The sequence below is a fragment of the Mobula birostris genome, chromosome 4 (assembly GCF_030028105.1).
Source record: "Mobula birostris isolate sMobBir1 chromosome 4, sMobBir1.hap1, whole genome shotgun sequence".
Taxonomy (NCBI): Eukaryota; Metazoa; Chordata; class Chondrichthyes; order Myliobatiformes; family Myliobatidae; genus Mobula; species Mobula birostris.
Genome location: NC_092373.1, coordinates 87383515 through 87406621, shown reverse-complemented (window position 1 = coordinate 87406621; position 23107 = coordinate 87383515). Strand labels below are relative to the sequence as shown.

Below are 23107 nucleotides of genomic sequence, written 5' to 3'. Positions count from 1 at the left end.
GGTTGAGCTGACTTCATCTAGTTTTTTTTATATTATCAGCATTTCCCTTTCATTCAATAGGTCTCATGTTCTTGGGGAATAAATACTTTTGGAATTTAGCCAGGAGTAACAAAATTGAGTAAAGTAATGGTGTTGGGCAAAGTGAAGATCATTTTTTATGTTCTTGAAATCTTTTGATCCAGATGGAATACAGACAAGAAATGTTGAAGACACACTCTATTTACAGGTAATGCAAAAATACAGCTCCACCACTGTTATTTCTTTAGTTTATTCACTGCCTCAGTGTCAGTGTTCCATCTCCAAATTATATTCCTAAATGAATAAATTTCCACCTTCATCTCACCTTTAACCTCCACTGCAAATTGCTTCCTTGTTGGCAATTCAATGCTCACTTTGCCTGCTATTTTATGACCTTGAAATTCAGTTTAATTCTATGCTGAGCATCAGATCTTTTTTCTCTTCTCCATCCATTTCTAAGATTCTGCTCACCTTTGCTTGTATCTGACCAACCTTCCCCCTCTCAGTTGCCTATCACTCCCTTGTTTTGAATTCCACTTCTCTCCACATCCCCTAGTTCCTCAGACTGAAAGCCAGGACCGTTATAGACATCCCCACAATTTTTTTTAACCATATATTCCCCCAGATATTGTTCCTCAGACCCTGCCAACCCGTTCCTTTCAAGTGATGATAATTTACCTATCACCCTGACAGACATTTTTATGGATCAAAACCAAAATATTGTGGATTCTAGAAACCTGAAATAAAAATGAGAAAATTTCTGTGGATAGTGAAGGGGTTAAGCAGCACCTGGGGAGACAGAAAGTTACCATTCAGGGGTAAGATAAAATAAAGTGGGGGTGAAGATGGTCGTTCAACAGTTTGTAAAAACAAAATTGTTGAACATAACACCATAATTGGGCCAGCACGATAGAGTAGTGGTTAGCACAACGATTTACAGTACAGGAGACCGGGGTCAATTCCTGCTGCTGCTTGTAAGGAGTTTGTACGTTCTCCCCATGACTGGGTGCTCCAGTTTCCTCCCACAGTCCAAAGACATACCAGTTGATAGTTGAATTGGTCATTGTAAATTGTCCAGTGATTAGGCTGGAATTAAATTGGGGATTGCTGGGTGGCGTGGCTCAAAGTGCTGATTCTGTGCTGTTTGTCAATAAAAAATAAAATATTATACCACTATAATTTATGTACAGGTCATCAAAATATTCACCTTCCGTGTACGTCCTGGACATCCTGGCATGGTATACCATTTACAAAGCTTCTCTGCAGTCTACCCTGTGAATGTATCTTTGCAATAAATAAGTTATAGTGACAATATACTTACTGTTTCCATATACATTTACAGTGTACCCTGTAAATGATAGTTCTATAACATTCTCGCACAGTTTGTCCTGTAAACATGCCTTTGCATATTCTCCTAATGTGTGCCCTATGAAACATTTTGGCCAAACTTAGCTCCTAAAACTCCCAGCTTCTAACCACATTGAGTTTTGTGTTCCCACAATTCCCTGTTCGGTACAGATTTATTTTGTTAAGCAGCTGGGAGGTTATTCCCACCGAGCTTCAACCTGGATCTTGTTCATGGAAGCAACACAAGTGCTCATTGTTCAGCACCAAACTGAAATCCCTGCAGACTTGTGCCCAGAATCAGCTGATGATTTAATGAAGGTTAATTACATTTGGATTAGACTGGATTAAATTAGATAAAACCAGGATCAACTTGGTTACTTTTAAAAATATGCGAACTTAAACATACTGAAAATTCAGTTAGCAAAAAAAAGATGCAGTTTTAAATGTTTTAGCTATGTCAAGAACTTAAATATTTGTTTAATGAATTCACAATACATTATTAGCTAAGTAAGAGGGACAATAAGACATAAAACAGAAACCAACCAGCCTCTTGGCTTTTCCAACCAGAATCCAACTGAAATCCAACTACTGCATTCATATCTGGCAACTTCATCTAACTTTGATGAATACATGAAACAACTTATATACTGGTTCCCTTTCAGGCTGTTTGATCTTTGGATGCTTCCCATAAGAAATTGCTTTGAGAATTTGGGTGAGGGCATTTTGGAGAATTATAGAAGGAGGCATTCAGTCAAACAAAAGTACACAAGCTAGGAATAGGTAGACAGGGCTAAGGGAGGATATAATGGGGGTGTTCAGGACTATAGACAGTTTTACCAATTGGGGAGAAACTATTTCCAATAAAGAAGATTACTAACTAGGCATCACAGATTGAAACTAATTGATAATTGAAACAGAGAGGAGATGAGAAGATCCTCTCATGCACTTGATAGTCATAACCATGAAATCATACAACACAAAAATAAGATCTTTGAGTCTATGCTGACCATTAGGCAATTACCCAAACTAATTCCACCATTCTCTTCATATTCCCATCACTCCCAGATTCCAACACTCACATACAACATCCAGGACAACTAGAGAGCCAATTGACCTACAAACACACATGTCTTTGAGATGTGGGAGGACACGAGGGAACCCAAATGAAAGGCATGCAGTTGCAAGAAGAGTGTGCAAGTTCCATGCAGACAGCAGAAGAAGTTAGGATTGAACCTTAGTCAATAGATCAATAACAGCTGGACCATTGTTCTGCCTGCATAGTGCTAGGAGCAGATGTCACTATAGTTTTCAGAAAGAAGTCAAATGGAAACTTGAACAGTAAAATGTTCCTGTGGTATATGAACAGGCAGGAGAATAAGACTAATTGGTAGTAAGGACTGCATTGGCTGTCCTCTTGAACAACTGACAGCTTTATGGTCTTTGCTGACTATCAGCACCAGGAAATACTGGATTAGTTCATCACATGATGTTATACAAATCAATTTTTGCAATGAGCTTCCTCATTAAACATAGGCCACCTAATGTGACTATTGTAATGAATGACAAATGTAGACACATAGGAGAGAGTACTGGATCTTGATTCTTTTCCTGATATACACATTCCCTACGTTCTGTACCCGACAACTGTTTGTAATCTGAACAGTTCGTAATTTGAAAATGAACAACGGTGGTGGGCGAGGATCATAGAAACAGCTGTGGCAGGACAGTGAGCAGGTCTGGGAAAAGCGGCAGCCAGCCCACCTCATGGAGTGAGTAACTGAATGTACTCAGCACTCCCAGCCCACATCAGCTCAACCCAACGTCTGATTGCTGCAGCTCAGGGAAGGGGGTTTGGGGGTTGGCAAGAGAAGGCAGGTAGAAAACCCTGTTGCCACTCGGCAGAAGATGCCTACACCCCTGTAGGATCTTGCAAATCCATCTACATCCATCACACTGGTCTCCCAAACACTTGCTTATATGTACAGGGTATCCATAAATCGAGCATTCATAACCTGGGAAGGATCTGTTACATGGTTGTGATACAGTCCAATTGCTAGACCCAACTACTGAGGTTATTGAAGGCTCAGTTTTTGTAGCTGCTGTGCTATTCCCAGGATTCCTCATTTAATATTTAGGCAAAAGAAATTAAATTCCTTTCCAAGACATAGATAGCCTGACAGCTCCTCTTAATATCGTTCACATTTGTTCAAGTTTCGCGCAGATCAGTCAACTTATCCATGCTCTGTGAAATAGTCTGGCAAGCAGTTCAATTATAAACTACCAGTAACCCAACTGTTAAATTAATTCTGCCACTTCCTGACAACAAATAAAAAATGATCCAGGAAAAACCTTGGACCTGTTCCCTACATCCTGAAGCACTGTAATAGAAGTGATGTGTTCACAGTGCCACAGAAACGCTGTGATCTGATTCCACCATTCACCCTTTCTCTCCTAAGCTCTGACTCAAATCAAGCCAGCACTGTACTTCACTAATCTTCGCCACTGCCAGCTCTCCTATTGCCTTATTTCTAAGTATTGGTTTATTTGCTAATGGTTCAGTATATGAGGACACTTCCACAGCACTGAGATCCAAGCTATCAAGCTTAGTTAACACGTATTCTATTTTCAACCCTCCCTCCCTGAACCTACTGGACGATTTCTCTGCACATTAAATTCCATGGCCCTTCAAAACAAAATTCCATTCTCAGAACTGTGGGTCTACCTTTTAACATAATGTGGGTCAGAATCTATATTGAAAGGCAATTCCTACCTTAGCCTGGAGCTTTTGCACCAGTTGTGCCTGGCGCTGTTGTCCATCTTGATAGGCTTGAAGTTTTCTCCTGTATGCCCTCTCTTCATCATCAAACTTGCGACCGAGATCTAACACAGCTTTTGACTCAGCCGCCTCTTGTTCCCTTTCAGACACTTCAAACTTGAGGCATTTCTCCAGCTAATGAGAAACAGCAGAGAAAACAGGTTAGTACTGTGGGTAACCACAGAATCCTTAAAGCCATTTTAAATGGTGTTGAGTTATAGACCATAGAAACAGATCCTTGACCCACTGAGTTTATGCTGACCATCAAGTATTTATACTAATCCAGTTTTATTCTCTCCACATTCTCATCAATTTCCCACAAACTCCACCAGTCACAGACATGCCAGGGGCAATTTAAGTGGCCAATAAACCGAGCAACCCACACATCTTTGGGATTTGGGAGGAAATCAGGGAACCCGAAGGAAACCCATGTGGCCACAGGGAGGATATGCAATCTTCACACAGAACCCAAAGTGAGGATTGAGCCTGAGCTGCTGGAACCTTGAGACAGGGGGAAATGTGAATGGCATGGTGCATGTTGGTCCCACTGACAAGGACATGAAGTGTTAACAAATCCATAGGTGCTAAGTTAAAGGACAGGACCTCCAGGATGGTGATCTCAGGATTGCTACCTGTGCCACATGCTAGTGAGGCTAGGAACAGGAAGATAATACAGATTACCATGTGGCTAAGGAGTTGGAACATGAGGAAGGACTTCAGATTTTTGGATTATTGGGCTCTCTTCCAGGGAAGATGGGACCTGTCCAAATGGGATGGTTTGTACCTGAACTAATATCCTTGCGGGAAGGTTCACTAGTACTGCTCTGGGGCGGGGGGTTAAACTAGAGATGCAGGGGGATGGGAACCAGAGTACCAGGATACAGTGGTGTGGGGAAAGAAGATGTTAGGCCTATTTACAAAGATAGCAACCGATAGTTTGAGCTTGGTGGTCTACTGTTCTGAGTTGTGTTTATTTTAATGCAAGGATTAAACTAGGTAAGGCAATTGAGCTTAGAACATGGATTAGTACGTAGAAATATGGTATGATAGCCATTAGTGAGACTTGGATACAGGAGGGGCAGGACTGACTGCTCAGTGTTCAGTGGTTCTATTGTTTTCAACATAATAGCACGGGGGATATTAAAGGAAGAGGGGTGAGATTACTCGTTGGGGTAAATGTCATGGCAGCAGTCAGATGGGACAGGCTGGAGGGCTCACCTGCTAAAATTAAAAGGGTGGAACTGAGGAATAAGAAAGGAATGGCCACATTAATGGGACTATAATTATAAACCACCCAATAGTCAGTGGGATTTAGGTCAGATTTGTAGAGTTATTCAATCATAGAACAATACAGCACAGAAACAGGCCCTTCAGCCCATCTAATCCATGCCAAGCTATTATTCTACCGAGTCCCATTGGGGACCCCACATGTGAACCACAGCCCCCCATAGCCCTTAATTGTGTACCTATGTAAATTTCTCTTAAATGTTGACATTGAACCTGCAACCAGCACTTCGGATAATACCTTGGTCCCTCTCACCACCCTTTGAGTGAAGAAATACTCCTTCAGGTTTTGTCTTAAAAAATTTCATCTTTCACTCTTTACATCTGACCTCCACTTCTATTCTCACCCAACCTCAGTGGAAACAGTTTGCTTGCAATTACCCTATCTATACCCCTCATAATTCTGTATACTTCTATTAAATCTCCCCTCATTCTCCTAGACTGCAGGGAACATAATTAAAAGTTCAAAGTAAATTTATTATCAAAGTACATATATGTCACCACAGACAACCCTGACACTCATTTTCTTGCAGGCATACTCAATAAATCCATAATGGAATAATAACCACAATAGAATCAGTGAAAGACTGCACCAACTTGGGTGTTCAACCAGTATGCAAAAGACAACAATCTGTGCAAATACAAAAAGAAAGAAATAATAATAATAAATAAATAAGCAACACATGGGAACATGAGATTAAGAGTCCTTGAAAGTTGTGGGAACATCTCAATGATGAGGCAAGTGAAGTTATCCCCTTTGGTTCAAGACCCTGATGGTTATGGGGTAATAACTATTCCTAATCCTGCTGATGTGAATCTTGTGGCTTCTATACCTTCTTCCTGATGGTAACAGCCAGAAGAGAGGATGTGCTGGGAGGTGGGAGGTCCCAGATAATGAATGCTGCTTTCCTGCAATGCTTCTTGTAGATGTGCTCAATGGTGGGAAGGGCTTTACTCATGATGGACTGGGCCATATCCACTACTTTGAGCAGAAGTCCTAATCTATAACTCATATAAGTCCTTTCCCTATAACTCAGGAACTCAAGTCCCAGCAATATCATTGTACATTTTCACTGTGCTCTTTCAATCTTATTGATATCTTTCCCGTACGTAGGTGACCAGAACTGCCCACAATACTCCAAATTAGGCCTCACCAACTTCTTATACAACTTCAAAATAATATCCCAACTCCTGTAACCCAATTTATGAAGGATTAGCCTTCATCAATCGAAATGTTGAGTACTGGAGTTGGGATGTTATTTTGAAGTTGTATAAGAAGTTAGTGAGGCCTAATTTGGAGTACTGTGTGCAGTTCTGGTCATTTGCTGACAGGAAAGGGAGAAGAACTGTACATAGTACACTTCGTGACCCTATCTACCTGTGACACCACTTCTAAGGAATTCATAAATCTTTAGAAAGGTGGCAACAAAAGTTTCAAGAAAAATAAGGTTGTAATAGTAAGTGATTTTAACTTTTCACATATTAACCAGGACTTCCATGTTGTAAGAGGAATGTATATAGTATAATTTGTCAAATACGTTCAGGAATGTTATCTTGATCAATATATATTTCAAGTTCAAGTTTATTGTCATCTGACTATATATGTATGTGTTTATATATATATATATATATATATATACATACACACACACTACCAAATGAAACAATGTTCCTCAGGACAATGGAACGCCCTCATAACATATATCACTCACACCCATTAAACAAGATATTACCACTAATAAGGTAATGAAATATAAGTCAAAATGCATGCGAATTGCACAGGACTGGTAAATAGTCCTGTTCGCTAGCGAGGTAGGCTTGCAGATTTTAGTCTTTGTGATCAGCAGTGTTTATCGATGATAGAAAAGATGACTGGGATGAGAAATTTCACTGTGGGTAGGAGCCAGAGAGGCTGCTGTGACCGTGCACACTGCCATCCATTTTTTGTATACATGCAAAGGAAACATGGGTTAGGGTCAGAGGGTTTAATTGCTCTTTGATAATTTCCCTACACATTTTCCCCGTTGCCCAGCTTTACAGTACTTTGTATAAACATGTCTAAATTTAGAAATGAATTCCTTTCTGGAATTTCTAAACTAACAACCAAAAGAAATCTCTGCTGAAGAAGACACAAAACATGCAAAGTGGAAATGTTTATAAGAAAGAAATTTGCACCAAAATATTTGGAAGTCCAGGGAGCGAGTAAACGTTTTTATGCTTAAGAATTCGATGTTTATCGATGTGAAGGATTTATTGCATTAGGGAATAGAAAACTTTCTATTTCAGGTACCCTGTCCCAGCATTAAAACTTTTGCTATGAAGTAAAGTGCCCTCTACAGTCATGTATTAACCAGTTTTCTGGAAACAAAAAGCAAACTGCTGGAGAAACTCAACATGTAAGGCAGCATCTATAGATGGAAATGGACAGTTGTGTTTACAGATGATAAAGGATCCTAACACAAAACAACAACTGTGCATTTCCCTCCACAACTGCTGCCTGACACAATTAGTTCCTCCCGCAGCATTTTTTTTTTGGTATACAATAAAGCTCTACACTACTGAAAAGGCACTTTGATAAGTCATGGCTTAACTGCAATAAATATCAGTCCATATGAACCCACTACACACCCAGGTCTGTTACTGCATGGATTAAATAGAGAGCAAATCGTCATCTACATTTATTCACTATGCACCTTATGGTGAGATGGAGCATGGTTTGTTGATAGCTCTCCACGCGGCTTTAGACCACCTGGACAACACAAACATCTACGTCAGGATGCTGTTCATCGACTATAGCTCAGCATTTAATACCATCATTCCCACAATCCTGATTGAGAAGTTGCAGAACCTAGTCCTCTGTACCTCCCTCTGCAATTGGATCCTTGACTTCCTAACCGGAAGACCACAATCTATGCGGATTGGTGATAACGTATCCTCTTCGCTGACAATCCACACAGGTGCACCTCAGGGGTGTGTGCTTAGCCCACTGCTCTACTCTCTGTATACACATGACTGTGTGGCTAGGCATAGCTCAAATATCATCTATAAACTTGCTGATGAGACACCCATTGTTGGTAGAATCTCAGGTGGTGACGAGAGGGCATACAGGAGTGAGATATGCCAACTAGTGGAGTGGTGCCACAGCAACAACCTGGCGCTCAATGTCAGTAAGACAGAAGAGCTGATTGTGGACTTCAGGAAGGGTAAGATGAAGGAACACATACCAATCCTCATAGAGGGGTCAGAAGTAGAGAGAGTGAGCAGTTTCAAGTTCCTGGGTGTCAAGATCTCTGAGATTCTAACCTGGTCTCAACATATCAATGTAGTTATAAAGAAGGCAAGACAGTGGCTATACTTTATTAGGAGTTTGAAGGGATTTGGCACCTCAAAAGATACACTCAAAAACTTCTATAGTTGTACTGTGGACAGCATTCTGAGAGGCTGCATCACTATCTGGTATTGGGGGAGGGCCTACTCCACAGGACCGAAAGAATCTGCAGAAGGTTGTAAATCTAGTCAGCTTCATCTTGGGTATTAGCCTACAAAGTACCCAGGTCTTCATTAAGAAGCGGTGTCTCAGAAAGGCAGCATCCATATTAAGGACCTCCAGCACCCATGGCATGCCCTTTCCTCACTGTTACCATCAGGTAGGAGGTACAGAAGCCTGAAGGCACATACTCAGCGATTCAGGAACATCTTCTTCCCTCTGCCATCCGATTCCTAAATGGATATTGAATACTAACTCACTTTTTTTTAATATACAGTATTTCTTTTTTTGTATGTTTTTTTAATCTATTCAATATACGTAATTGATTTACTTGTTTATTGATTATTATTTTTTTTAATTTTATTTATCATTTATTTTTTCTCTGCTAGATTATATATTGCATTGAACTGCTGCTGCTAAGTTAACAAATTTCACGTCACATGCCGGTGATAATAAACCTGATTCTGACAGCAACCTTCCTCATGATACCCTAAAGTAGAATCTATAACTGTCTACCTGAGAGTAGCAGAGGGTCCCTGGTATCTTTAACAGCACCTATAACAGAGCACCTGCACACCATCCACCAGAAGCGGAACTTCCTGGTGGCCATACATTGTAATTCTCAGTCCTATCCTGGTTTTGACATGTTGGTCCATGGCCCCATTCTTGTGCCAAGAAGAGGCCACCATATATTCCATCTGGGCAGCTTCCAACCTAATGGCATGAATATCGATATTTCTTTCCAGTAAACTAATCCGCTCCACTTCCTCTATTCCCCACTATGACTTTTTACCTCTTCTCACCTCTCTATTACTTCCCCCCTCGTTTCCCTCCTCCTTCCCTTTCTCTTATGGTCCATCTCCTCCCCTATCGGATTCCTTCTTCTCCAGCCCTTGACCTTTTGCACCCACTTGGCTGCACCAACTTCTTCCAGCTAGCCTCCTTCCTCTCTCCCCACCTTTTTATTCTGGCATCTACCCCTTTACTTCTCAGTCCTGAAGGAGGGTCTCGGCCCCAAATATCAACTGTTTATTAATTTCCATAGGTGCTGCCTGACCTGCTGAGTTCCTCCAGCGTTTTCTATGTGTTAACCTGCAACAGATAATATGGTCACCTGGAGACACAAGAGACTGCAGATACTGGAATCTGCAGCACTAACAATCTGCTGGAGGAACTCAGCAGGTAAGGCAGCTTCTTTGAGGGGGAAGGGTGAGGAATTGTTGACATCTTGGGTCAGAATCCTGCATCAGTAGGGTTTTTGGCCCAAAACTTTGACAATTTCTCCCCAACCCCCACAGATACTGCTCAAGCCACAGGATTTCTCTCGCAGATTGTTTGTTGCTCCAGATGTAATCATCTATATTTTTGTACATGGGACCCTGTTGCACACAAAGGGAAGGCCTTGTTTCCTGTAATATAACATTGACATTACGGCAGTTGCAATGTCCTGTGGGGAGAAAAGGCCCAGCTGAAATGGACGGATATTAATCACCATTGACAGACAAACTGAGGTGAAGTGCAAACAAACACTTAGTGATAACTTTCCAACAGGGAACCAGCCATTGTACAGCCTGTTGCATGGGGTCAACAGACAGGAAATTACATTAGTAAATGTTAGCAGTATCACATTACAGGGCATACAAGATTACTCAGTGGCACAGCGAGCAGAGTTGATTCATAGTTATACAGCACTACAGCACAGAAATATGCCCTTTGGTCCATCTAGTCCATGCTGAACTGTTATTCTGCATAGTCCCGTTGAACCTCATCTGGACCATAGGCTTCCAGAGCCCGCCCATCCATGTACTTATCTGAATTTCTCTTAAATGTTGCAATCCAACTTGTTCCCACTCTCACACCACCCTCAGGTCCACCTTAAATATTTCACCTTTCACCCTTAACCTATGACCTTTAGTTCCAGTCTTGTCCAGTATGAGTAGAAGAAGATTACAGAATCTGGACCAGCTGGAAAAATGGTCTCTAAAATAGCATACAGAATTTAATGCAGACGAGTGTAAGGTGTTGCACTTTGGAAGGACAAACCAGGATAGGATGCCATTTCATTGGCTCTTCATTCAGCTCTTCCATCTGAACAATGAAGAGGCATAGATTAGGATGCTCTTCACTGACTACAGCTCAGCATTCAATACCATCATCCCCTCAAAACTCATCACTAAGGTCCAAGACGTAGATGTCGATACTTCTCTGTGCAAATGGATCTTTGATATTCTGACTTGCAGATTCCAGTCAGCGCAGATTGGTAACAACAATCACCGACACTGTACTGACACCAATAAACTCCTCCATAATCCCCACCAGCACAGGTGCACCACAAGCTGTCTGCTTAGCATGCTGCTCTACATGCTTTATATCTATGTTTATGTGGCTAATTACAACTGCAATGTCATAATCAAGTTTGCTGACAACAATGAGAACAAGTTTGCAAAACAAAAATAGTGATGAATTGGAATATAGAAGAGATATGGAAAATCTGGTTGAATGGTGCCACAACAATGACCAAAGAGCTGATTATTGACTACAGGAGGAAGAAACCAGAGGTCCATGAGTCAGTCCTCATTAGCGAATTGGAGGCAGAGAGAATCAGTAACTTTAAATTCCTTGGCGTTATCATATTTGAGGACCAGCGTGTGAGTGCCATCACAGCGAAGGCACAACAACACCTCTACTTCCTGAGAAGTGTGCATACATTCAGCATGTCATCCAAAGCTCTAATTAACTTCTATACATGCACAGCGGAGAGTATCCTGACTGGTTGCATCACAGCCTGGTACGGAAACACTAATTCCCCAGAACAAAAAAACCTGAAAAATGTGATGGATACAACCCAGTTCATTATAGGCAGGACCCTCCTGAGCACATCTACAAGGAGCACTGGGACAAGAAAGCAGCATCCATCAATAAGGACCTCCACTATCCAGGCCATGCTCTCTTTTCACTGCTGCCTTTGGGAAGAAGGTACAGGAGCCTCAGGGCCCACGTCACCAAGTCCAGGAACAGTTATTACCCCTCAACCACCAGGTCTTGAACCAGCGTGGATAATTTCACTCAACTCAACTCTGTACTGGTTCCACAACCTATAGGCCCACTTCCAAGGACTCTACTACTCATGTTCTCAGTATTTATTTATTTATTTTTGCACAATTTGTTCCCTTTTGCACATTGATTGTTTGTATTTCTTTATTTTCCTGTAAATGCCTGCAGGAAAACAAATCTCAAGGTAGTACATAAGAGGGGTGATTGATAAGTTCATGGCCTAAGGTAGAAGGAGTCAATCTTAGAAAACCTAGTACATTTATTTTTCAACGTAGTCCCCTCTTACATATACACACTTAGTCCAGTGGTCGTGAAGCATACGGATCCCTTCTTTGTAGAAGTGGACCACAGCAGGGGTGATTGATAAGTTTGTGGCCTAAGGCAGAAGGAGATGAGTTATTAACTTCAAACTTTCTGCATTGAACTGCACGTGCATGTAACGAGAGTGTCTTGGACCTCCAGGTGGTCCACAGCAGGGGTGATCGGTAAGTTCGTGGCCTAAGGTAGAAGGAGAGAGTTTTTCAGCTCTCATTACATGTACTTGCAGTTCAACTCTTTGAGTGAAAATGCAGAAAGTTTGAATTTAATAACTCATCTCCTTCTACAAAGACGCCGACTTCTACAAAGAAGGGATCCATATGCTCCACAGCTGCTGGAGTAAGGGTGTGAATGTAGGAAAAATAAATGTGCTAGGTTTTCTAAAATTGACTCCTTCTACTTTAGGCCAAAAACTTATCAATCACCCCTCATATATGGTGAAATATATGTACTTTGATAATAAACTTGCTTTGCCAATTGAAATACCCTAAAACCATCATAAAATTGCCGGTTTTTACATTTTTTTCTATCTCCCACTGTAATTTGTACCCTACATTCTGGATACTGTTTGGAAGCCTGCATATAACCCCCATCAGGTTCTCCTTCCCCTTGCAGTTAGACAGCCACTATTTCATAATGGGGTATAGGATGTACTCCATATAGGCCGGCTGGTGGTTCAGTGACGTTAGCGCCAGACTCCAGAGCGAAGGTTCCCGAGTTCAAACCCAGTCGGGCCGCTCCCGGGCACGCTTTCCATCCATGCCAGGTTGAGTGTCGAGCTCGCAACTCGACCTTGTAAAAAAAAACTGCGCTGTGAGAAGGATGTGGGGGACCACTCACAGAATCTTTCCTCCAAGACAACCACTTGAAAAAGTGGTCGCCGAGGCTCTGGCAGGGTATGGCACGGACACAAAAAACAGGATGTCACCGGAAAACAAAAAAGAAAATTATGAAATTTATTATTTATTATGGAATTAGTCCTTACTCTTAATAACTTCTCCTTTGGCTCCTCCCACTTCCTCCAAACTAAAGGTGTAGCTATGGGCACCCGTATGGGTCCTAGCTATGCCTGCCTTTTTGTTGGCTTTGTGGAACAATCTATGTTCCGTGCCTATTCTGGTATCTGTCCCCCACTTTTCCTGCGCTACATCGACGACTGCATTGGCGCTGCTTCCTGCACACATGCAGAGCTCGTTGACTTTATTAACTTTGCCTCCAACTTTCACCCTGCCCTCAAGTTTACCTGGTCCATTTCCGACACCTCCCTCCACTTTCTAGATCTTTCTGTCTCTGTCTCTGGAGACAGCTTATCCACTGATGTCTACTATAAGCCTACTGACTCTCACAGCTATCTGGACTATTCCTCTTCTCACCCTGTCTCTTGAAAAAACGCCATCCCCTTCTCGCAATTCCTCCCTCTCTGCCGCATCTGCTCTCAGGATGAGGCCTTTCATTCTAGGACGAGGGAGATGTCTTCCTTTTTTAAAGAAAGGGGCTTCCCTTCCTCCACTATCAACTCTGCTCTTAAATGTATCTCCCCCACTTCACGTACATCTGCTCTCACTCCATCTTCCCGCCACCCCACTAGGAATAGGGTTCCCCTGGTCCTCACCTACCACCCCACCAGCCTCCGGGTCCAACATATTATTCTCCGTAACTTCCGCCACCTCCAACGGGATCCCACCACTAAGCACATCTTTCCCTCCCCCCCCCCTGCATTCCGCAGGGATCGCTCCTTACGCAACTCCCTTGTCCATTCGTCCCCCCCATCCCTCCCCACTGATCTCCCTCCTGGCACTTATCCGTGTAAGTGGAACAAGTGCTACACATGCGCTTACACTTCCTCCCTTACCACCATTCAGGGCCCCAAACAGTCCTTCCAGGTGAGGCAACATTTCACCTGTGAGTCGGCTGGGGTGATATACTGCGCCTGGTGCTCCCGATGTGGCCTTTTATATATTGGCGAGACCCGACGCAGACTGGGAGACCGCTTTGCTGAACATCTACTCTCTGTCCGCCAGAGAAGGCAGGATCTCCCGGGGGCCACACATTTTAATTCCACATCCCATTCCCATTCTGACATGTCTATCCACGGCCTCCTCTACTGTAAAGATGAAGCCACACTCAGGTTGGAGGAACAACACCTTACATTCCGTCTGGGTAGCCTCCAACCTGATGGCATGAACATCGACTTCTCTAACGTCCGCTAATGCCCCACCTCCCCCTCGTACTCCATCTGTTACTTATTTTTATACACACATTCTTTCTCTCACTCTCCTTTTTCTCCCTCTGTCCCTCTGAATATACCCCTTGCCCATCCTCTGGGTCCCCCCCACCTTGTCTTTCTTCCCAGACCTCCTGTCCCATGATCCTCTCTTATCCCTTTTGCCAATCACCTGTCCAGCTCTTGGCTCCATCCCTCCCCATCCTGTCTTCTCCTATCATTTTGGATCTCCCCCTCCCCCTCCAACTTTCAAATCCCTTACTCACTCTTCCTTCAGTTAGTCCTGACGAAGGGTCTCGGCCTGAAACGTCAACTGCACCTCTTCCTACAGATGCTGCTTGGCCTGCTGCGTTCACCAGCAACTTTTATGTGTGTTGCCAGAAAATTATGAATGTTGTTAATTTAAAATATAAACACTCAACTGGTTAGTCAGCATCAATGTAAAGAGTAACAGTCAATGATTCAGGTCTATGTCCTTTTGCTGGAACATTGGTTATCTTCCTGTTGGTCACTGGTCAGACATGAATATAAGGTGGCGGCTCAAGAGACAGCAGATGATGGAAATTCTGAGCAACACACAAGGAGATGGAGGAACTCGATGAGCCAGACAGTATCTATAGAGGGATATGGACAGACTACCAAACTTCTGACCTGAAATTTAGATTGCCCATTTCCCCCTCCACAGATGCTGCCTGACTTTCTGAGTTCCTCTGGCTCTTTTTCTGAAAGTGAGGTGTAGCTTTCTTCACGTTTGGCTTGATTTTTACTGCAAGACCCTGTTGGTCATTGATATTGTAAAATGCTACAAGTCTGTTTTCCTTTCCTTACAGGCAGCTGGAGAACAGTGTGGCCTTGGCTGTAGCGAGGATTAGGCCTCAAGCCACAGGCTTGCCTGTTGTAGCAGTCCAAGAGAGAAGACACAGGAGGCAGTGTAGTACAATATCCATGCTGGGCTGGGGGCTGGCCCCCTCCTGTCAGTGCTGCCCTCCAGTGTTCAATTGGTGGAACGACAAGCTGGATTAAATGCCTGCGTACATACGTTCTTCTGTGGACTGCTGAGAAATGCTTGTTCTTGCCAACAACACCCATGCAGCATTGATTTATAAGTCATGTCACTTGTGCTGTGTATAACTGTTGGTATTGTGTTTTGCACCTTGGCCCTGGAGGAACACTATTTCATTTGGCTTTATTCATCGGTGTTCATGTATGATTGAATGATAATTAAACGCACTTGAACTTCCGATATTCTCCCTTCAGGACTTCATCCCTTTCCTGCCTACGTTGTTGGTACCCTTACATACTATAACTTCCGGCTATTCACCCTTCCCCTTTAGGATGCTGTGGATCAGATCAGAAACATCTGTGACCTTGGTGCTTGCTGGGCTACATATCATCCTGGTGTCTCTTTCACTTCCAAGAATCTCCTGTCTGCTCCCCTAACTGTGATTCCTCTATCACAATTGCACTCCTCTTTTCCCCCTTCGCTTCTGAGGCACGGAGCCAGACACAAAGCCAGAAAGCCAGTCGCTGCAGCTTCTCCCGGTAGGTTGTTGCCCCCGAACGGTATTCAAAGTGGTATAGTTATTTTTGAGGGGAATGGCCAGAGGGACACTCTGCACTGGCTGTGTGTTCCCTTCCCCTCTCCTGATAGTCACCCAGCTACCTACCCCCTGCAAGTTCTGGGTGATGACCTCCCTGTAGCTCCCCTCTATCACCTCCTCATTCTCCTATATGAGTTGAAGGTCATCCAGCTGCAGTTCTAGTTCCTTACCACTGTCTCAAAGGAGCTGCAACTTGATGCACTTCATGTGGATGTAGTTATCAGTCTCCCAGAGTTCCCACATCTTACATAAAGAACATACCACAGACCCTCAATCCATTCTCAGTGCACTAGTTGTGTACTAATACTTGAAGAAAGAGAAAAAAACTTATGAGAAACTTACATAGAGCCTCCACATGTTCACACCAAAGGCCAGCATTGGAGAGGGTCCAAAGGAGGTTTACAAGAATGAGCCCAGGAATGAAAGGATTAACACGAGGAGCACTCGATGGCTCTGGACCTGTACTCACTGAAGGAACGAGGGGGATCTCATTGAAATCTGCCAAATAGTGAAAGGCTAAGATAGGAGTGGACATGAAGAGCATGTTTCAACTAGTGGGAAAGTCTTGGACTAGAGGGCACAGCCTCAGAACAGGAGGAGGTTCCTTTAGAACAGGGGTCCCCAACCTCTTTTGCACCGCGGACCCGTTTAATATTGACAATATACTTGCGGGCTGGCTGACCCGGGGTGGGGTCTGGGGGTGGGTGTTAAACACGACTGGAATATAGGTGGTAAGTCAACTATAAGTCACTTTATAAGTGGCTAATACACTCAATTTCGTTTCTAAAGGGGTTTATCTAATGAATTTAATATTAAACACACAGTGCATATTTTCCTCACATGAATATAGTGATAAGTCAATTATAACAGTGGTCCCAAACCTCCAGGCCGTGGACTGATACATTGCCGCGAAGCATGCAGGGGTGCAGCGGTGGCCGGAACGCACCCAGCACATCTTTAAGAAAAAAGCCGAAATAAACAAGCTAATTGATTAGGTGCTGCCCGGCACATAAATGTCGGCCCAGATCAGAGGCGATTGCCGATTGCGTCACTCTGATCTGCCCCGACATTTACGTGCCAGGTGGCACCTAATTAGTTAGCTTGCTTATTTCAGCTTTTTTCTTAAAGATGAGCTGGGTGCGTTCCGGCTACCGCTGTACTGCTGCATTCTTCGCAGCCTGGAGTTTGGGGACCACTGAATTGTAAGTCACTTATAACGCAATAGCATCATAACATTTTAAGTAACGTTTGGATATTAAACACACAGAGCATATTTTCCTCGTATGAACATATAAAATCATAGCAACACACCAATATCGCTGAATCAGTGGGAGCCCTGGGCTTGTTTTCCTGCAACAAGACAGTCCCATTGAGGGGTGATGGGAGACAGCGATACTCGAATGGGGTTCCTTATGTCCAGTCTATTCCACAATTTAGTTTTTATTGCATTCATTGCAGAAAACTCCGCTTCACAGTGATATGATGTTGAAAATGGAAGCAGCAGAGGAAAACAAAATGCCTAGATGGTTAAGCCACAAGATGGTTAAACTACAAGAACAGGAGGCAGCCCATCAAACTCTATCTCAAGAATTTCTTTTGAAAAGAAAAGGAGGGCTTCTCACAGCTAAATATTTCCCTATTTGGCAGGTGCCAACTAGTTAAAAGCTTTTGCCCAATCCAACAAGTCTTGTGTGTGGCCTTCAGAGAATAAAGTGACTCTGGTCTTTTGAATTGTTCCCACACTGGGAATTGCAGGGATAATTTGTGTCTTTTATTCACCTTGGGTTTCCTTTTGTAACAACTAACTAGTCTCTTCCACCCAACAGTTAACAATATCTATTACAGTCCACTAGCAGAGGGGTCTACATTACAACGATGTAAAAGATTTGCTCAATCCTGCATCTAATATCGGGGTGAGGGGTGACAATGATAGCCAATCATGCAATGCCAAAACATTTCCAAAACTATTTGCTTTATTATGTCCACTAGTCTGCACCTCCTGTTTTGGTCCGCAGCAGATGACCCAATTGCTTTAATCAGAATCAGACCTAATATGTCATGAAATTTGTTGTTATTCAGCAGCAGTGCATTGCAATACATAATAATAAAAACAGTAAATTACAGTAAGTATATATATATAGATACACACACGTTTTAAAAGTTAAATTGAATAAGTAGTGCCAAAAAGTAGAAAATTAGAAGTTCATGGGTTCAATGTCCATTCAGAAATCTGTTGGCAGAGGGGAAGAAGCTGTTCCTGAATCATTGAGTGTGTGTCTTCAGGCTCCAGTACTTCCTACCTGATGGCAGGAATGATGAGAACAGGCCATGTCCTGGATGCTGGGGAGGTTAGTGTCTATGATAGAACTGATTGAGTTCACAATTACCTGCAGCTTACTTCAATCCTGTGAGGTGCTCCCCACCTCAGCACCACCACACCAGATGGTGATGCAGGCAGTTAGAATGCTCCCTACGGTACGTTTGCAGAAATCTGCAAGTGTCTTTGGTAACTTGCTAAGGCTCCTCCAGCTCCAGATGAAATATTTTTACTTTACTTTATACTTTATTGTCACCAAACAATTGATACTAGAACGGACAATCATCACAGCGATACTTGATCCTGCGCTTCCCGCTCCCTGGATTACAAATATTAAATATCAAAAATATTAAAGATAGTAAAAATTAGTAAATATTAAAAATTTCGATTATAAATCATAAATAGAAAATAGAAAAATGGAAAGTAAGGTAGTTCAAAAAAACCAAGAGGCAGGTCCGGATATTTGGAGGGTACTGCCCAGATCCGGGTCAGGCTCCGTTCAGCAGTCTTATCACAGTTGGAAAGAAGCTGTTCCCAAATCTGGCCGTACGAGTCTTCAAGCTCCTGAGCCTTCTCCCAGAGGGAAGAGGGACGAAAAGTGTGTTGGCTGGGTGGGTCGTGTCCTTGATTATCCTGACAGCACTGCTCCGACAGCGTGCGGTGTAAAGTGAGTCCAAGGATGGAAGATTGGTTTGTGCGATGTGCTGTGCCGTGTTCACGATCTTCTGCAGCTTCTTCCGGTCTTGGACAGGACAACTTCCATACCAGGTTGTGATGCACTCTAGAAGAATGCTTTCTATGGTGCATTTATAAAAATTAGTGAGGGTTTTAGGGGACAGGCCAAATTTCTTTAGTTTTCTCAGGAAGTAAAGGCGCTGATGGGCCTTCTTGGCAGTGCACTCTGCTTGGTTGGACCAAGTCAGGTCATTTGTGATATTGACCCCGAGGAACTTAAAGCTTTTGACCTGTTCCACTTGCGCACCACTGATGTAAATTGGGTCATGCGGTTCGCCACTCCTTCTGAAGTCAACAACCAATTCCTTCGTCTTGCTGATGTTGAGGGATAGGTTAATGTCTTCACACCATGCCACCAGGTTCTTAATTTCCTCTCTGTACTCAAACTCATCATTACCTGAGATACGGCCTACAATTGTTGTGTCATCAGCAAACTTATATATTGAGTTCAATGGTAACTTGGCTACACGATCATGGGTGTACAGTGAGTACAGCAGGGGGCTGAGTACACAGCCTTGTGGGGCACCGGTGCTCAGAGTGATTGTAGAGGAGAGCTTGTTCCCTATTTTTACAGCCTGGGTCCTGTCTGTGAGGAAGTTGAAGATCCAGCTGCAGATCTGAGTGCTAAAGCCCAGGTTCTGGAGCTTAGGAATCAGTTTATGTGGAATGATGGTATTAAAGGCAGAGCTGTAGTCAATGAAAAGGAGCCTTACGTATTCGTCTTTATTCTCCAGGTGCTCTAAGCAGGAATGTAGGGCCAGAGATATGGCATCTGCTGTTGACTTGTTGCTCCAGTAGGCGAATTGCAAAGTGTCGAGGTTGACCGGTAGGCTGTGGTTGATGTGTGTCATAACCAATCTCTCGAAGCACTTCATAGCAATTGATGTCAGAGCCACAGGTCGATAGTCATTCAGGCATGCCACCTTGCTCTTCTTCGGCACTGGGATTGTCATTGCCTTCTTAAAACATGAGGGGATCTTAGACTGAAGCAAGGAGCAGTTGAAGATGTCAGCAAACACTTCGGCTAGCTCTCTTGTACAGGCCCGGAGAACCTGTCCTGGGATGCCATCTGGGCCCGTCGCCTTCCTTAGATTTATCTTCAGGAAGGCCCTTCTAATGTCCTCCTCAGTGACGATGAATCTCGATGCCACCAGGTCCGGTTCATCTGGAGGGAGCAGGACGCTCCTCTTCTGTTCGAATCTTGCGTAGAATATGTTAAGTTCGTCAGGAAGAGAAGCGCCACAGTTATTGATATACCCAGCCTTTTCTTTGCACCCAGTGATCTCGTTTAGACCATGCCATAGTCTACTGGCATCCCTCTGGTTAGCCTGGGCTTCCAACTTGGCTCGATATTGCCTCTTGGCACCGTTAATGGCTTTCCGGAGTTCACGCCTGGATTCCGTGTAGCGACTGGTATCCCCGGACCTAGAAACCACAGCTCTAGCCTTTAAAAGGGACTTGACCTCATAATTCATCCAAGATTTCTGGTTCGGGAATACCTGGATCGTCTTGCGAGACACACAGTCCTCCGTGCATTTCCAAATAAAGTCCGTGTCAGCTGAGCCAAACCCATCGAGGTTAGCTGCTGAGTCCTTGAATACTAACCAGTCTACTGATTCAAAGCAGTCACGGAGGACCTCATCCGTTTCCTCCGTCCAATGCGACACCACTTTTGACACCGTGACCTCCCGCTTCAGTTTCTGTTTGTAAGCCGGGAGGAGGAGTACGGCCTGATGGTCCGATTTTCCAAAGTGAGGTTGTGGGATGGAACAGTAGGCATCTTTGACTGCTGTGTAGCAGTGGTCAAGTATATTCAGGCCTCTAGTGGAGCAGGAGATATGTTGTTATAACTTTAGCAGCACCTTTCTGAGGTTGGCCTGGTTAAAGTCCCTGGCTGTAATGAGCAAAGCCTCCGGATACCTGGTCGCAAGTTCACTGATGTTGGCATACAGTATGTTCAGAACACACTCCACGTCCGCCTAGGAGGGAATGTAGACCGCTGTCAGTATGACCGAGGTGAATTCCCGTGGCAGATAGTAGGGACGACACTTCACCGACAGGTGTTCCAGGTCCGGGCTGCAGGAGCTTGTCAGTGCCACTGTGTCTGAGCACCACGCAGTGTTGATCAGTAGGCAGACACCACCTCCCCTCATCTTGCCTGAAGACGCCGTGCGGTCCATCCGATGGATCGAAAATCCCTCGAAATATAACTGCTGTCATGCCTTTCTTTGTAGCTACATTGATATGCTGGGCCCAGGATAGGTCTTTCGAGATGTTGACACCCAGGAATTTGAAATTGCTCACCCTTTCCACTTCTGATCCCTTGATGAGGATTGATGTGTGCTCCCTCATCTTACCCTTTCCGAAGTCCACAATCAGTTCTTTGGTCTTACTGATGTTGAGTGCCAGATTTTTGCTACGGCACTACTCCACCAGCTGATATATCTCATTCCTGCACAGCTTCTCATCACCATCAGAAATTCGGCCAAAAACAGTTGTGTTGTCAGCAAATTTATAGATGGCATTTGAGTTGCAGCCAGACAGCCGTGGGTGTAGAGAGAGTAGAGCAATGGGCTAAGCTCACGTCCTTCAGGTGCGCCAGTGTTGATTATCAGCGAGGCGGAAATGTTATTTCTGATTCACGCACACTGTGGTCTTGCAGTGAGGAAGCCAAGGATCCAGTTATATAGAGAGGTACAGAAGTCCAGGTTTTGGAGCTTTTTGATCAGAACTGTAGGAATGATTGTGTTAAACGCTGAGCTGTCCTCAATAAACAGCAGCCTGACATAGGTATTAGTTTTGTCCAGGTGATCCAGGGCCACATGAACAGCCAAAGAGACTGCATCTGCTGTAGACCTATTACAGTGAAAGGCAAATTGAAGTGGGTCCAGGTCCTTGCTTAATCAGGAGTTGATTCTAGCCATGACAAACTTCTCAAAGCACTTCATCACCATAGATGTAAGTGCTACTGGACAATAGTCGTTAAGATAGCTCGCCCTGCTCTTGGGCACCAGTATGATTGTTGCCCTTTAGAAGCAGCTGGGAACTTCCAACTGTAGCAATGAGAGATTAAAAATGTCTTTCTACGCATCTGCCGGTTGGTTGGCACAGCTTTTCAGAGCCCTACCAAGTACACTATTGGGACCTGTCGCCTTGTGAGAGTTCACCCCCTTGAAAGACATTCTGATGTCAGCCTCTGAGGCAGAGATCACAGTGTCACCGGATGCTGCAGGGATCCTCATAGCTGTAAGTTTATTCTTCCTTTCAAAGCGAGCAGAAAAGGTGTTGAGCTCATCCTGGAGTGAAGCATCACCACCACTCATGATGTTAGATTTCGCTTTGTAGGAAGTAATGGCTTTTAAACCCTGTCAGAGTTGTTATGCAACCAATTCCACCTCTAACCTCAATTGGAATTGTTCTTTGTGACAACTGTGGCATACAAATTCAGACTTGAAGATGAATCCCTGCATACTGTCCAGTCCACCAATTCAAAGCAGTCCTATAAACACTCCTCTGCCTCCCTTGTCCTCTCTACTGGTGCTGCAGTCTTCAGTCTCTGCCTATACCCCGGGAGTAGAAGTACATCCAGGTGATCAGATTTTTCAAAGTGTGGACACAGGAGAACACAGTAAGCTTTCTTGATGGTAGTATAAGAGTGGGCACCTCTGGTTCCACAACTGGTATGTTGGTGTTGATTATTTAAAGAATTTTTCAAGCTGACCTGGGTAAAATCCCCAACACAATGGGGAAGGCATCAGGGTGCACTGTTTCATGCTTGTTGATTACATCGCTCAGTTCGCCTAGAGCCTGCTTGACACTGACCTGAAGTGGTAAGTACACTGGTACCAAGATGATGGCTGAAAACTTCTGCTGCAGATAAAATGGACGACACTTGATCACTAGATGT

General features: G+C 43.7%; 1 protein-coding gene across 1 annotated transcript in view; it reads right to left on the bottom strand.

Moving 5' to 3' along the window:
* Positions 1 to 23107, bottom strand: part of LOC140196463 (uncharacterized) — a 388255-nt gene that overhangs the window by 256129 nt on the left and 109019 nt on the right. The window contains exon 4 of the mRNA XM_072255725.1: positions 4136 to 4315. Coding sequence (XP_072111826.1) covers positions 4136 to 4315 — 180 coding nt within the window. The remainder of the gene's footprint in view (positions 1 to 4135; positions 4316 to 23107) is intronic.